Source organism: Heterodontus francisci, unplaced genomic scaffold (assembly GCF_036365525.1).
Source record: "Heterodontus francisci isolate sHetFra1 unplaced genomic scaffold, sHetFra1.hap1 HAP1_SCAFFOLD_1111, whole genome shotgun sequence".
Classification (NCBI taxonomy): domain Eukaryota; kingdom Metazoa; phylum Chordata; class Chondrichthyes; order Heterodontiformes; family Heterodontidae; genus Heterodontus; species Heterodontus francisci.
The window spans coordinates 863-16,607 of record NW_027142303.1 but is presented as its reverse complement, the minus strand read 5'-3'; the positions used below and the strand labels follow the sequence as shown (position 1 = coordinate 16,607).

General features: G+C 50.2%; 1 protein-coding gene across 4 annotated transcripts in view; it reads right to left on the bottom strand.

Annotated features, from left to right (window-relative positions):
* Positions 1 to 14,717, bottom strand: part of LOC137366999 (lamin-A-like) — a 35,021-nt gene extending 20,304 nt beyond the window's left edge. For 3 of the 4 annotated variants that reach the window (XM_068028495.1, XM_068028496.1, XM_068028497.1), the window contains exons 1-5: positions 14,561 to 14,643; positions 14,169 to 14,294; positions 11,973 to 12,143; positions 10,726 to 10,851; positions 10,240 to 10,460 (exon numbers count right to left, since the gene is read on the bottom strand). In XM_068028495.1, coding sequence (XP_067884596.1) covers positions 10,240 to 10,460; positions 10,726 to 10,851; positions 11,973 to 12,143; positions 14,169 to 14,249 — 599 coding nt within the window. In that variant the 5' untranslated portion in view covers positions 14,250 to 14,294; positions 14,561 to 14,643. Of the gene's footprint in view, positions 1 to 10,239; positions 10,461 to 10,725; positions 10,852 to 11,972; positions 12,144 to 14,168; positions 14,295 to 14,560 lie in introns of all 4 variants that reach the window. The other variant, XM_068028494.1, reaches the window with a different exon arrangement.
* Between the last annotated feature and the right edge of the window lie 1,028 nt (positions 14,718 to 15,745).

The following is a 15,745-nucleotide window of genomic DNA, read 5'->3' as shown; positions in this document are numbered from 1 at the left end:
ACAGCGCTCAGTCACAGAAACTAACAGACACAATCCCACAGAGATAGAGAGAGCGCAGTCACAGAAACTAACAGACACAATCCCACAGAGAGCGCTCAGTCACAGAAACTAACAGACACAATCCCACAGAGAGCGCTCAGTCACAGAAACTAACAGACACAATCCCACAGAGAGCGCTCAGTCACAGAAACTAACAGACACAATCCCACAGAGAGCGCTCAGTCACAGAAACTAACAGACACAATCCCACAGACAGCGCTCAGTCACAGAAACTAACAGACACAATCCCACAGAGATAGAGAGAGCGCACAGTCACAGAAACTAACAGACACAATCCCACAGAAAGCGCTCAGTCACAGAAACTAACAGACACAATTCCACAGAGATAGAGTGCACAGTCGCAGAAACTAACAGACACAATCCCACAGAGATAGAGAGAGCGCACAGTCACAGAAACTAACAAACACAATTCCACAGAGAGCGCTCAGTCACAGAAACTAACAGACACAATCCCACAGAGATAGAGAGAGCGCTCAGTCACAGAAACTAACAGACACAATCCCACAGACAGCGCTCAGTCACAGAAACTAACAGACACAATCCCACAGAGATAGAGAGAGCGCAGTCACAGAAACTAACAGACACATTCCCACAGAGAGCGCTCAGTCACAGAAACTAACAGACACAATCCCACAGAGAGCGCTCAGTCACAGAAACTAACAGACACAATGCCACAGAGAGCGCTCAGTCACAGAAACTAACAGACACAATCCCACAGAGATAGAGAGAGCGCACAGTCACTGAAACTAACAGACAATCCCACAGAGAGCGCTCAGTCACAGAAACTAACAGACACAATCCCACAGAGATAGAGAGAGCGCACAGTCGCAGAAACTAACAGACACAATCCCACAGAGATAGAGAGAGCGCACAGTCGCAGAAACTAACAGACATAATCCCACAGAGATAGAGAGAGCGCACAGTCGCAGAAACTAACAGACACAATCCCACAGAGAGCGCTCAGTCACAGCAACTAACAGACACAATCCCACAGAGAGCGCTCAGTCACAGAAACTAACAGACACAATCCCACAGAGAGCGCTCAGTCACAGAAACTAACAGACACAATCCCACAGAGATAGAGAGAGCGCACAGTCACAGAAACTAACAGACAATCCCACAGAGAGCGCTCAGTCACAGAAACTAACAGACACAATCCCACAGAGATAGAGAGAGCGCACAGTCACAGAAACTAACAGACACAATCCCACAGAGAGCGCTCAGTCACAGAAAATAACAGACACAATCCCACAGAGAGCGCTCAGTCACAGAAACTAACAGACACAATCCCACAGAGAGCGCTCAGTCACAGAAACTAACAGACACAATCCCACAGACAGCGCTCAGTCACAGAAACTAACAGACACAATCCCACAGAGATAGAGAGAGCGCTCAGTCACAGAAACTAACAGACACAATCCCACAGAGATAGAGAGAGCGCACAGTCACAGAAACTAACAGACAATCCCACAGAGAGCGCTCAGTCGCAGAAACTAACAGACACAATCCCACAGAGAGCGCTCAGTCACAGAAACTAACAGACACAATCCCACAGAGAGCGCTCAGTCGCAGAAACTAACCGACACAATCCCACAGAGAGCGCTCAGTCACAGAAACTAACAGACACAATCCCACAGAGATAGAGAGAGCGCACAGTCACAGAAACTAACAGACACAATCCCACAGAGAGCGCTCAGTCACAGAAACTAACAGACACAATTCCACAGAGATAGAGCGCACAGTCGCAGAAACTAACAGACACAATCCCACAGAGATAGAGAGAGGGCACAGTCACAGAAACTAACTGACAATCCCACAGAGAGCGCTCAGTCACAGAAACTAACAGACACAATCCCACAGAGATAGAGAGAGCGCACAGTCACAGAAACTAACAGACACAATCCCACAGAGAGCGCTCAGTCACAGAAACTAACAGACACAATCCCACAGAGAGCGCTCAGTCACAGAAACTAACAGACACAATCCCACAGAGATAGAGAGAGCGCTCAGTCACAGAAACTAACAGACACAATCCCACAGAGAGCGCTCAGTCGCAGAAACTAACCGACACAATCCCACAGAGAGCACTCAGTCACAGAAACTAACAGACACAATCCCACAGAAAGCGCTCAGTCACAGAAACTAACAGACACAATTCCACAGAGATAGAGTGCACAGTCGCAGAAACTAACAGACACAATCCCACAGAGATAGAGAGAGCGCACAGTCACAGAAACTAACAAACACAATTCCACAGAGAGCGCTCAGTCACAGAAACTAACAGACACAATCCCACAGAGAGCGCTCAGTCACAGAAACTAACAGACACAATCCCACAGAGAGCGCTCAGTCACAGAAACTAACAGACACAATCCCACAGAGAGCACTCAGTCACAGAAACTAACAGACACAATCCCACAGAAAGCGCTCAGTCACAGAAACTAACAGACACAATTCCACAGAGATAGAGTGCACAGTCGCAGAAACTAACAGACACAATCCCACAGAGATAGAGAGAGCGCACAGTCACAGAAACTAACAAACACAATTCCACAGAGAGCGCTCAGTCACAGAAACTAACAGACACAATCCCACAGAGAGCGCTCAGTCACAGAAACTAACAGACACAATCCCACAGAGAGCGCTCAGTCACAGAAACTAACAGACATAATCCCACAGAGACAGAGAGAGTGCACAGTCACAGAAACTAACAGACAATCCCACAGAGAGCGCTCAGTCACAGAAACTAACAGACACAATCCCACAGAGATAGAGAGAGCGCACAGTCGCAGAAACTAACAGACACAATCCCACAGAGATAGAGAGAGCGCACAGTCGCAGAAACTAACAGACATAATCCCACAGAGATAGAGAGAGTGCACAGTCGCAGAAACTAACAGACACAATCCCACAGAGAGCGCTCAGTCACAGAAACTAACAGACACAATCCCACAGAGAGCGCTCAGTCACAGAAACTAACAGACACTATCCCACAGAGAGCGCTCAGTCACAGAAACTAACAGACACAATCCCACAGAGATAGAGCGCTCAGTCGCAGAAACTAACAGACACAATCCCACAGAGAGCACTCAGTCACAAAAACTAACAGACACAATCCCACAGAGAGCACTCAGTCACAGAAACTAACAGACACAATCCCACAGAGATAGAGAGAGCGCACAGTCACAGAAACTAACAGACACAATCCCACAGAGAGCGCTCAGTCACAGAAACTAACAGACACAATCCCACAGAGATAGAGCGCTCAGTCACAGAAACTAACAGACACAATCCCACAGAGAGCGCTCAGTCGCAGAAACTAACAGACACAATCCCACAGAGAGCTCTCAGTCACAGAAACTAACAGACACAATCCCACAGACAGCGCTCAGTCACAGAAACTAACAGACACATTCCCACAGAGATAGAGAGAGCGCACAGTCACAGGAACTAACAGACACAATCCCACAGAGATAGAGTGAGCGCACAGTCACAGAAACTAACAGACACAATCGCACAGAGAGCGCTCAGTCACAGAAACTAACAGACACAATCGCACAGAGATAGAGAAGGCGCACAGTCACAGAAACTAACAGACACAAGCCCACAGAGAGCGCACAGTCACAGAAACTAACAGACACAATCCCACAGAGAGCGCTCAGTCGCAGAAACTAACAGACACAATCCCACAGAGATAGAGAGAGCGCACAGTCACAGGAACTAACAGACACAATCCCACAGAGATAGAGAGAGCGCACAGTCGCAGGAACTAACAGACAATCCCACAGAGATAGAGAGAGCGCACAGTCACAGAAACTAACAGACACAATCCCACAGAGATAGAGAGAGCGCACAGTCGCAGAAACTAACAGACACAATCCCAGAGAGCACTCAGTCACAGGAACTAACAGACACAATCCCACAGAGATAGAGCGCACAGTCGCAGGAACTAACAGACACAATCCCACAGAGAGCGCACAGTCACAGGAACTAACAGACACAATCCCACAGAGAGCGCAGCGTCACAGAAACTAACAGACACAATCCCACAGACAGCGCTCAGTCACAGAAACTAACAGACACAATCCCACAGAGAGCGCTCAGTCACAGAAACTAACAGACACAATCCCACAGAGATAGAGAGAGCGCACAGTCACAGAAACTAACAGACACAATCCCACAGAGAGCGCTCAGTCACAGAAACTAACAGACACAATCCCACAGAGAGCACTCAGTCACAGAAACTAACAGACACAATCCCACAGAGATAGAGAGAGCGCACAGTCACAGAAACTAACAGACACAATCCCACAGAGAGCGCTCAGTCACAGAAACTAACAGACACAATCCCACAGAGATAGAGCGCTCAGTCACAGAAACTAACAGACACAATCCCACAGAGAGCTCTCAGTCACAGAAACTAACAGACACAATCCCACAGACAGCGCTCAGTCACAGAAACTAACAGACACATTCCCACAGAGATAGAGAGAGCGCACAGTCACAGGAACTAACAGACACAATCCCACAGAGATAGAGTGAGCGCACAGTCACAGAAACTAACAGACACAATCCCACAGAGAGCGCTCAGTCACAGAAACTAACAGACACAATCGCACAGAGATAGAGAAGGCGCACAGTCACAGAAACTAACAGACACAAGCCCACAGAGAGCGCACAGTCACAGAAACTAACAGACACAATCCCACAGAGAGCGCTCAGTCGCAGAAACTAACAGACACAATCCCACAGAGATAGAGAGAGCGCACAGTCACAGGAACTAACAGACACAATCCCACAGAGATAGAGAGAGCGCACAGTCGCAGGAACTAACAGACAATCCCACAGAGATAGAGAGAGCGCACAGTCACAGAAACTAACAGAAACAATCCCACAGAGATAGAGAGAGCGCACAGTCGCAGAAACTAACAGACACAATCCCAGAGAGCACTCAGTCACAGGAACTAACAGACACAATCCCACAGAGATAGAGCGCACAGTCGCAGGAACTAACAGACACAATCCCACAGAGAGCGCACAGTCACAGGAACTAACAGACACAATCCCACAGAGAGCGCAGCGTCACAGAAACTAACAGACACAATCCCACAGACAGCGCTCAGTCACAGAAACTAACAGACACAATCCCACAGAGAGCGCTCAGTCACAGAAACTAACAGACACAATCCCACAGAGATAGAGAGAGCGCACAGTCACAGAAACTAACAGACACAATCCCACAGAGAGCGCTCAGTCACAGAAACTAACAGACACAATCCCACAGAGAGCGCTCAGTCACAGAAACTAACAGACATAATCCCACAGAGATAGAGAGAGCGCACAGTCGCAGAAACTAACAGACACAATCCCACAGAGATAGAGAGAGCGCACAGTCGCAGGAACTAACAGACACAATCCCACAGAGATAGAGAGAGCGCACAGTCACAGAAACTAACAGACACAATCCCACAGAGATAGAGAGAGCGCACAGTCACAGAAATTAACAGACACAATCCCACAGAGAGCGCACAGTCACAGAAACTAACAGACACATTCCCACAGAGAGCGCTCACTCACAGAAACTAACAGACACATTCCCACAGAGATAGAGAGAGTGCACAGTCACAGAAACTAACAGACACAATCCCACAGAGATAGAGAGAGCGCACAGTCGCAGGAACTAACAGACACAATCCCACAGAGATAGAGAGAGCACACAGTCGCAGAAACTAACAGACACAATCCCACAGAGAGCGCAGCGTCACATAAACTAACAGACACAATCCCACAGAGAGCGCTCAGTCACAGAAACTAACAGACACAATCCCACAGAGAGCACTCAGTCACAGAAACTAACAGACACAATCCCACAGAGAGCGCTCAATCACAGAAACGAACAGACACAATCCCACAGAGAGCCCTCAGTCACAGAAACTAACAGACACAATCCCACAGAGAGCGCACAGTCACAGAAACTAACAGACACAATCCCACAGAGATAGAGAGAGTGCACAGTCGCAGAAACTAACAGACACAATCCCACAGAGATAGAGAGAGCGCACAGTCACAGAAACTAACAAACACAATTCCACAGAGAGCGCTCAGTCACAGAAACTAACAGACACAATCCCACAGAGAGCGCTCAGTCACAGAAACTAACAGACACAATCCCACAGAGAGCGCTCAGTCACAGAAACTAACAGACATAATCCCACAGAGACAGAGAGAGTGCACAGTCACAGAAACTAACAGACAATCCCACAGAGAGCGCTCAGTCACAGAAACTAACAGACACAATCCCACAGAGATAGAGAGAGCGCACAGTCGCAGAAACTAACAGACACAATCCCACAGAGATAGAGAGAGCGCACAGTCGCAGAAACTAACAGACACAATCCCACAGAGATAGAGAGAGTGCACAGTCGCAGAAACTAACAGACACAATCCCACAGAGAGCGCTCAGTCACAGAAACTAACAGACACAATCCCACAGAGAGCGCTCAGTCACAGAAACTAACAGACACAATCCCACAGAGAGCGCTCAGTCACAGAAACTAACAGACACAATCCCACAGAGATAGAGCGCTCAGTCGCAGAAACTAACAGACACAATCCCACAGAGAGCACTCAGTCACAAAAACTAACAGACACAATCCCACAGAGAGCACTCAGTCACAGAAACTAACAGACACAATCCCACAGAGATAGAGAGAGCGCACAGTCACAGAAACTAACAGACACAATCCCACAGAGAGCGCTCAGTCACAGAAACTAACAGACACAATCCCACAGAGATAGAGAGAGCGCACAGTCACAGAAACTAACAGACACAATCCCACAGAGAGCGCTCAGTCGCAGAAACTAACAGACACAATCCCACAGAGAGCACTCAGTCACAAAAACTAACAGACACAATCCCACAGAGAGCACTCAGTCACAGAAACTAACAGACACAATCCCACAGAGATAGAGAGAGCGCACAGTCACAGAAACTAACAGACACAATCCCACAGAGATAGAGCGCTCAGTCACAGAAACTAACAGACACAATCCCACAGAGAGCGCTCAGTCGCAGAAACTAACAGACACAATCCCACAGAGAGCGCTCAGTCACAGAAACTAACAGACACAATCCCACAGACAGCGCTCAGTCACAGAAACTAACAGACACATTCCCACAGAGATAGAGAGAGCGCACAGTCACAGGAACTAACAGACACAATCCCACAGAGATAGAGTGAGCGCACAGTCACAGAAACTAACAGACACAATCCCACAGAGAGCGCTCAGTCACAGAAACTAACAGACACAATCGCACAGAGATAGAGAAGGCGCACAGTCACAGAAACTAACAGACACAATCCCACAGAGAGCGCTCAGTCGCAGAAACTAACAGACACAATCCCACAGAGATAGAGAGAGCGCACAGTCACAGGAACTAACAGACACAATCCCACAGAGATAGAGTGAGCGCACAGTCACAGAAACTAACAGACACAATCCCACAGAGAGCGCTCAGTCACAGAAACTAACAGACACAATCGCACAGAGATAGAGAAGGCGCACAGTCACAGAAACTAACAGACACAAGCCCACAGAGAGCGCACAGTCACAGAAACTAACAGACACAATCCCACAGAGAGCGCTCAGTCGCAGAAACTAACAGACACAATCCCACAGAGATAGAGAGAGCGCACAGTCACAGGAACTAACAGACACAATCCCACAGAGATAGAGAGAGCGCACAGTCGCAGGAACTAACAGACAATCCCACAGAGATAGAGAGAGCGCACAGTCACAGAAACTAACAGACACAATCCCACAGAGATAGAGAGAGTGCACAGTCGCAGAAACTAACAGACACAATCCCAGAGAGCACTCAGTCACAGGAACTAACAGACACAATCCCACAGAGATAGAGCGCACAGTCGCAGGAACTAACAGACACAATCCCACAGAGAGCGCACAGTCACAGGAACTAACAGACACAATCCCACAGAGAGCGCAGCGTCACAGAAACTAACAGACACAATCCCACAGACAGCGCTCAGTCACAGAAACTAACAGACACAATCCCACAGAGAGCGCTCAGTCACAGAAACTAACAGACACAATCCCACAGAGATAGAGAGAGCGCACAGTCACAGAAACTAACAGACACAATCCCACAGAGAGCGCTCAGTCACAGAAACTAACAGACACAATCCCACAGAGAGCGCTCAGTCACAGAAACTAACAGACATAATCCCACAGAGATAGAGAGAGCGCACAGTCGCAGAAACTAACAGACACAATCCCACAGAGATAGAGAGAGCGCACAGTCGCAGGAACTAACAGACACAATCCCACAGAGATAGAGAGAGCGCACAGTCACAGAAACTAACAGACACAATCCCACAGAGATAGAGAGAGCGCACAGTCACAGAAATTAACAGACACAATCCCACAGAGAGCGCACAGTCACAGAAACTAACAGACACATTCCCACAGAGAGCGCTCACTCACAGAAACTAACAGACACATTCCCACAGAGATAGAGAGAGTGCACAGTCACAGAAACTAACAGACACAATCCCACAGAGATAGAGAGAGCGCACAGTCGCAGGAACTAACAGACACAATCCCACAGAGAGCGCAGCGTCACAGAAACTAACAGACACAATCCCACAGACAGCGCTCAGTCACAGAAACTAACAGACACAATCCCACAGAGAGCGCTCAGTCACAGAAACTAACAGACACAATCCCACAGAGATAGAGAGAGCGCACAGTCACAGAAACTAACAGACACAATCCCACAGAGAGCGCTCAGTCACAGAAACTAACAGACACAATCCCACAGAGAGCGCTCAGTCACAGAAACTAACAGACATAATCCCACAGAGATAGAGAGAGCGCACAGTCGCAGAAACTAACAGACACAATCCCACAGAGATAGAGAGAGCGCACAGTCGCAGGAACTAACAGACACAATCCCACAGAGATAGAGAGAGCGCACAGTCACAGAAACTAACAGACACAATCCCACAGAGATAGAGAGAGCGCACAGTCACAGAAATTAACAGACACAATCCCACAGAGAGCGCACAGTCACAGGAACTAACAGACACAATCCCACAGAGATAGAGAGAGCGCACAGTCACAGAAACTAACAGACACAATCCCACAGAGATAGAGAGAGCGCACAGTCGCAGGAACTAACAGACACAATCCCACAGAGATAGAGAGAGCGCACAGTCGCAGAAACTAACGGACACAATCCCACAGAGAGCGCAGCGTCACAGAAACTAACAGACACAATCCCACAGAGAGCGCTCAGTCACAGAAACTAACAGACACAATCCCACAGAGAGCGCTCAGTCACAGAAACTAACAGACACAATCCCACAGAGAGCGCTCAGTCACAGAAACTAACAGACACAATCCCACAGACAGCGCTCAGTCACAGAAACTAACAGACACAATCCCACAGAGAGCGCTCAGTCACAGAAACTAACAGACACAATCCCACAGAGATAGAGAGAGCGCACAGTCACAGAAACTAACAGACACAATCCCACAGAGATAGAGAGAGCGCACAGTCACAGAAACTAACAGACACAATCCCACAGAGATAGAGAGAGCGCACAGTCACAGAAATTAACAGACACAATCCCACAGAGAGCGTACAGTCACAGGAACTAACAGACACAATCCCACAGAGATAGAGAGAGCGCACAGTCACAGAAACTAACAGACACAATCCCACAGAGATAGAGAGAGCGCACAGTCACAGAAATTAACAGACACAATCCCACAGAGAGCGTACAGTCACAGGAACTAACAGACACAATCCCACAGAGATAGAGAGAGCGCACAGTCGCAGGAACTAACAGACACAATCCCACAGAGATAGAGAGAGCGCACAGTCACAGAAACTAACAGACACAATCCCACAGAGATAGAGAGAGCGCACAGTCACAGAAATTAACAGACACAATCCCACAGAGAGCGTACAGTCACAGGAACTAACAGACACAATCCCACAGAGATAGAGAGAGCGCACAGTCGCAGGAACTAACAGACACAATCCCACAGAGAGCGCTCAGTCACAGAAACTAACAGACACAATCCACACAAGAAGGGTTTGGATAATGTCCTTGTTTTTATATTGTCTGCTTGTATTTTGAAGGGCAGTACCTCTCCTCCTCTCCCTCCAGCATCTTCCTGTAGGCATTAATCTCCATGTCCAGAGCCAGTTTCACATCCAGCAGCTCCTGGTACTCATCGAGCTGAATCTGCATGCGGCGTTGCATGTCGGCCATCTCGCGGTCCTTCTCGTGCAGCAGACGGCGGCTGGTGTCTCGCTCCCGGTGAAGGGCCGCTTCCAACTCCTGGATCTTGCCCTCCTTGGCCGCGATCTGTGGGAGGGGACAGAATCCAGATTTTACTCTCCAGAATTGGGGGAGTGGGGGGGGGAAATCTCGGTCCGTCTGCACAGAGTCAGAGAATCACACAGCACATAAACAGACCGTTCAGCCCCTCTAGCCTTCTCTGCTGTTCATACAGAGCACGGCCGCTATATTGCCTCACTCTCGGTTCTGCAACCTTGACTAGCCCTGCCGACAGTTCAGCTGATCGGCGCGGTGATCAGTGCGTTGCTGGCGGCCGGTTTACGAGCCTCACCTGATTCTGGAGTTGCTTCAGCTGGGAGGTCAGAGTGTCGAGTCGGAGTCGAGTCGAAGACAGCTCCTCGTGGGCGGCGCCAATGAGATTGCTGTTCCTCTCGGCCGAGAGCTTTGCGTTCTGCAGCTGCATTGGAGAGACAGGAACATCACATTATCCCGGGGCGGCGGGGAAAAGAACGAAACTGCTGCCCCAAACCATCTTTCCAAACATCGATCAATCTCAGATTTAATACTAACAATTGATCCAGCATCAGTTGTCATTTGCGGGAGAGAGTTCCAAAATTCTCTCGCCTTTTGTGTGTGGAAGTGTTTCCTAATTTCACTCCTGAAAAGGTCTGGCTCTCGTTTTTAGACTCTGTCCCCCCCTAGTCCGAGACTCCCCAACCACCGGGAATAGTTTCTCTCTGTCTACCTTCGACGAGAGGACGAGAGTTGCAGCCCGAAATGTACTGTTGCAATTGCTCTCCGAGTGACCCAAGGATTCACAATTGCAATTGCTTTCCGAGTGACCCGAGGAGTCACAGTTGCAATTGCTCTCCGAGTGACCCGAGGAGTCACAGTTGCAATTGCTCTCCGAGTGACCCGAGGCGTCACAGTTGCAATTGCTCTCCGAGTGACCCGAGCAGTCACAGTTGCAATTGCTCTCCGAGTGACCCGAGGAGTCACAGTTGACTGCATGTAACTATTGACAGCAGTGCCTCACAGGCAGGAGTGGAGCAATGCTCTTGAAAGGGATAAGCCAGGTTATAGCTAAACGTAATTGTAGCCCAGACTGCTCGTCAGGGGGGGGGAAAAAAAAAAATCGGTTAGCGTGAAGACCCTGTGGGGATGGCAGACAGGTAAGGTCACTTAGGAAGAGAGGGAGGCCCTTCAGCCCCCTCCAGCCAGTTCTTGGATTGCAGCTGATCAGTATCTAAAGTCCAGCCACTCGCTTTGGCTCCATACCTCTCAATATCTAGTCTATCAAAACTCTAAATCGATCTCTGATTTCAAATGATGACATCGACTGCTTTTTGTGGGACAGAATTCCATACTTCCGCCACCCTTTGTCTGAAGAAGGGTTTCCCAAGTTTTCTCCCCAGTGCCCTGGCTCTGCGTTTTAAGGTTCTGCCCCCAGCGAGGGGGTTTATGGGTCTCGCGGATTAAAAGGTAACTCGATATTAAAGCAGGTACGCAGTTAGTGCGTGGGCTTTTTCCCCGGACGTTGGGGTCCAGTTAGTGGATGGCAGCTCATTCCTGGATTACCTTGGAGTTGTAGGTTTTCTCCAGCTCATCCTTGTACAGTCGGACCTGCTCCTCGTGCTGGGTTCTCATCTCGGTCAAAGCTTCGGCCAGCTTGCTCTCGAACTCTCGCTGCCGCCCGCTGTCTATCTCCACCAAGCGCGACTCATGACGACGCTTCGTTTCCCGTATTTCCTGTCGGGAAAGACGATGAATCAGGATGACCGGTGGCCCGGGACGCAGCAAGAGGGTTAACGGATAGAGAGGGTGATAGAGAGAGGTGGAGAGAGAGGAGCAGAGAGAGAGAGAGGCAGAGAGAGATAAGTAGAGAGAGAGAGAGAAAGGTAGAGAGAGAGAGAGGCAGAGAGAGAGAGAGAGAGAGGCAGAGAGAGAGAGAGAGAGGCAGAGAGAGAGAGAGAGAGAGAGGCAGAGAGAGAGAGAGGCAGAGAGAGAGAGAAGCAGAGAGAGGCAGAGAGAGAGAGGCAGAGAGAGAGAGAGAGGCAGAGAGAGAGAGAGAGAGAGAGAAGCAGAGAGAGGCAGAGAGAGAGAGAGAGAAAGCAGAGAGAGAGAGAGAAAGCAGAGAGAGAGAGAGAGGAGCAGAGAGAGAGAGAGGAGCAGAGAGAGAGAGAGGAGCAGAGAGAGAGAGAGGAGCAGAGAGAGAGAGAGGAGCAGAGAGAGAGAGAGAGAGGAGCAGAGAGAGAGAGAGGAGCAGAGAGAGAGGCAGAGAGAGAGAGAGAGAGAGAGAGGAGCAGAGAGAGGAGCAGAGAGAGGAGCAGAGAGAGGAGCAGAGAGAGAGAAGCAGAGAGAGAGAAGCAGAGAGAGAGAAGCAGAGAGAGAGAAGCAGAGAGAGAGAAGCAGAGAGAGAGAAGCAGAGAGAGAGAAGCAGAGAGAGAGAAGCAGAGAGAGAGAGAGAAGCAGAGAGAGAGAGAGAAGCAGAGAGAGAGAGAGAAGCAGAGAGAGAGAGAGAAGCAGAGAGAGAGGCAGAGAGAGAGGCAGAGAGAGGAGCAGAGAGAGGAGCAGAGAGAAGCAGAGAGAGAGAGAGAGAGAGAGAGAGGAGCAGAGAGAGAGAGAGGAGCAGAGAGAGAGAGAGGCAGAGAGAGAGAGAGGCAGAGAGAGAGAGAGGCAGAGAGAGAGAAGCAGAGAGAGAGAAGCAGAGAGAGAGAGAGAGAAAGCAGAGAGAGAGAGAGAAAGCAGAGAGAGAGAGAGAAAGCAGAGAGAGAGAGAGAAAGCAGAGAGAGAGAGGCAGAGAGAGAGAGAGAGGCAGAGAGAGAGAGAGAGGCAGAGAGAGAGGCAGCGAGAGAAAGCAGAGAGAGAGAGGCAGAGAGAGAGAGAAAGCAGAGAGAGAGAGAGAGAGAAAGCAGAGAGAGAGAGAGAGAGAAAGCAGAGAGAGAGAGAAGCAGAGAGAGAGAGAGAGAAGCAGAGAGAGAGAGAGAGAAGCAGAGAGAGAGAGAGAGAGAAGCAGAGAGAGAGAGAGAGAGAAGCAGAGAGAGAGAGAGAGAGAAGCAGAGAGAGAGAGAGAGAGAAGCAGAGAGAGAGAGAGAGAGAAGCAGAGAGAGGCAGAGAGAGAGAGAGAGAAAGCAGAGAGAGAGAGAGAAAGCAGAGAGAGAGAGAGAGAGGCAGAGAGAGAGAGAGAGGCAGAGAGAGAGGCAGAGAGAGAAAGCAGAGAGAGAGAAGCAGAGAGAGAGGCAGAGAGAGAGAGAAAGCAGAGAGAGAGAGAGAGAAGCAGAGAGAGAGAGAGAGAAGCAGAGAGAGAGAGAGAGAAGCAGAGAGAGAGAGAGAGAGAAGCAGAGAGAGAGAGAGAGAGAAGCAGAGAGAGAGAGAGAGAGAAGCAGAGAGAGAGAGAGAGAAGCAGAGAGAGAGAGAGAGAAGCAGAGAGAGAGAGAGAGAGAAGCAGAGAGAGAGAGAGAGAAGCAGAGAGAGAGAGAGAGAGAAGCAGAGAGAGAGAGAGAGAGAGAGACAGAGAGAAAGGCAGAGAGAAGCAGAGAGAGATGCAGAGAGAGAGAGAGAAGCAGAGAGAGAGTCAGAAAGGCAGAGAGAAGCAGAGAGAGAGAGACACACATTTAGAGAGGACTCAAGAGCAAGGGAGAGGAGCAGCAGAGACAGACAGAGGGAGACAAGGAGTACCCTTCGCGCCCTGGGCGGGGGCACAGAGTTTAACTAGCATGGACTGGCTGCACGTTTGCGGGATCGGTGAGAGCCCGGCTCAGGCTGGGTACTCACCTCGTCGTACAGGTTCCTCTGGAAGTCGAGCTCCTCCTGCAGTGTCTGAGCCCGGTTCTCGCTTTCCACCCTCCGCAACATTTCATCATGGAGCTGTTTCTTGGCGTCATTCAGAGCCAGGTCCAGCTAGAAGGCGAGCAACAAACAAAAAAAAACAAACCATCAGCTCGATACTAGACCAGACAGAAGAAAAGAGAGTGAGTGTCAGTGTAACGACCCCGAGAGAGAGAGAGGGACACACACACACACACACACACACACACACACACACACACACACACACACACACACACACACACACACACACACACACACACACACACACACACACACACACACACACACACACTCAGTTGTCCCTTGGAAGATGGCCGCACCCGTCAGTCTCGTACCTTTGCAATCTGCCCTCGCAGGTCCCGGAGGTCATTTTCCAGATTCCGCTTCTCCCCGAGTGCGGTGGAGAGGGCAGCATCCTTGGAGTTGAGGATTGCCTCCAGGTCTCTGAGGCGAGCCAGGGCCGCGGTCAGTTCAGATTCCTTCTTGGCATTTCTGAGAAATAGGAACAGGTTACTCAAATCCCAAAGCAGTAAAAATGGGAGTGTAGACACAGGCGCGAACAAGGGGGAAATGCCCGTCACTCTCCGATATTCCACTCTCCGTAAACGTCATCGCATCCCAAACTCTGCTGCCCCCGTGTCCTAACTCTCACCAAGTCCCGTTCACCCCTCACCCGCCTGTGCTCGCTGACCTGCAGTCCAGCAACGCCTCCATTTAAAATTTCTCCTCCACGTTTTCATCCTCGCATCCCCGTTAGGGCCTGCTGAGAGCCGCATCCCTGCCCTTGCTGCCAATTCCCAACCCCCAACTTCCCTGCGACCACCCCCCCCCCCCCCCACCGCCCTCCCACAGCCCTGACCTGCCCGAGGCCTGGGTTCAGCGACACTCCTGGGCCTCAGGCGCCTGCTCCACCGACAGCAGCCACCAGCCTCTGATTGGCCGGCAGCTCTCCAATGGCGGGTCTCCCGTCACCGGGGTCCTTGAACCCAGGAAAGGCCCGCCGCTGTCCAGTTAAGTTCCTGACTCGGCAGGCCTCTCCCACGGAAGGGCCGACGCGGGACTCTCGGATGAAAAGCCCGGCCAAAGTCTCCGGAGCACTAGTCGGGGCCTTTGGATTACTAGCATCACCACGAACCTACCGTTCCCTTAAAACCAGCTCGTCGACCCGCTTTTGGTCACCTGCCCGGATAGCTCAATGCGGGGCGCCTTGGGATGTTTCATGGCCTTGAAGAGCGCCATCTCAATGCAGGTCGTCGTCGTCTCAGTGACAGACGATCTGGGCAATTAGCACGTTGCTGTTGGCGGAATCTTGCTGTGCGCAATTTGCGTTTCCTACGTTACAACAGTGACTGCGTTTCATAAAAAAAAAAGTACACCCTGGGCTGTGAAGCCCTTTGGGGCTCCCTGCGCTGGTGACAGGCGCTAGCGAGATGCACGTCTTTCACTCAGTCCCAGCTCGCCACCTGCTTTCCAATCTCTTGGCATTCCCCCAGGTTCTCCCCTCTGCATCACCGCACTGT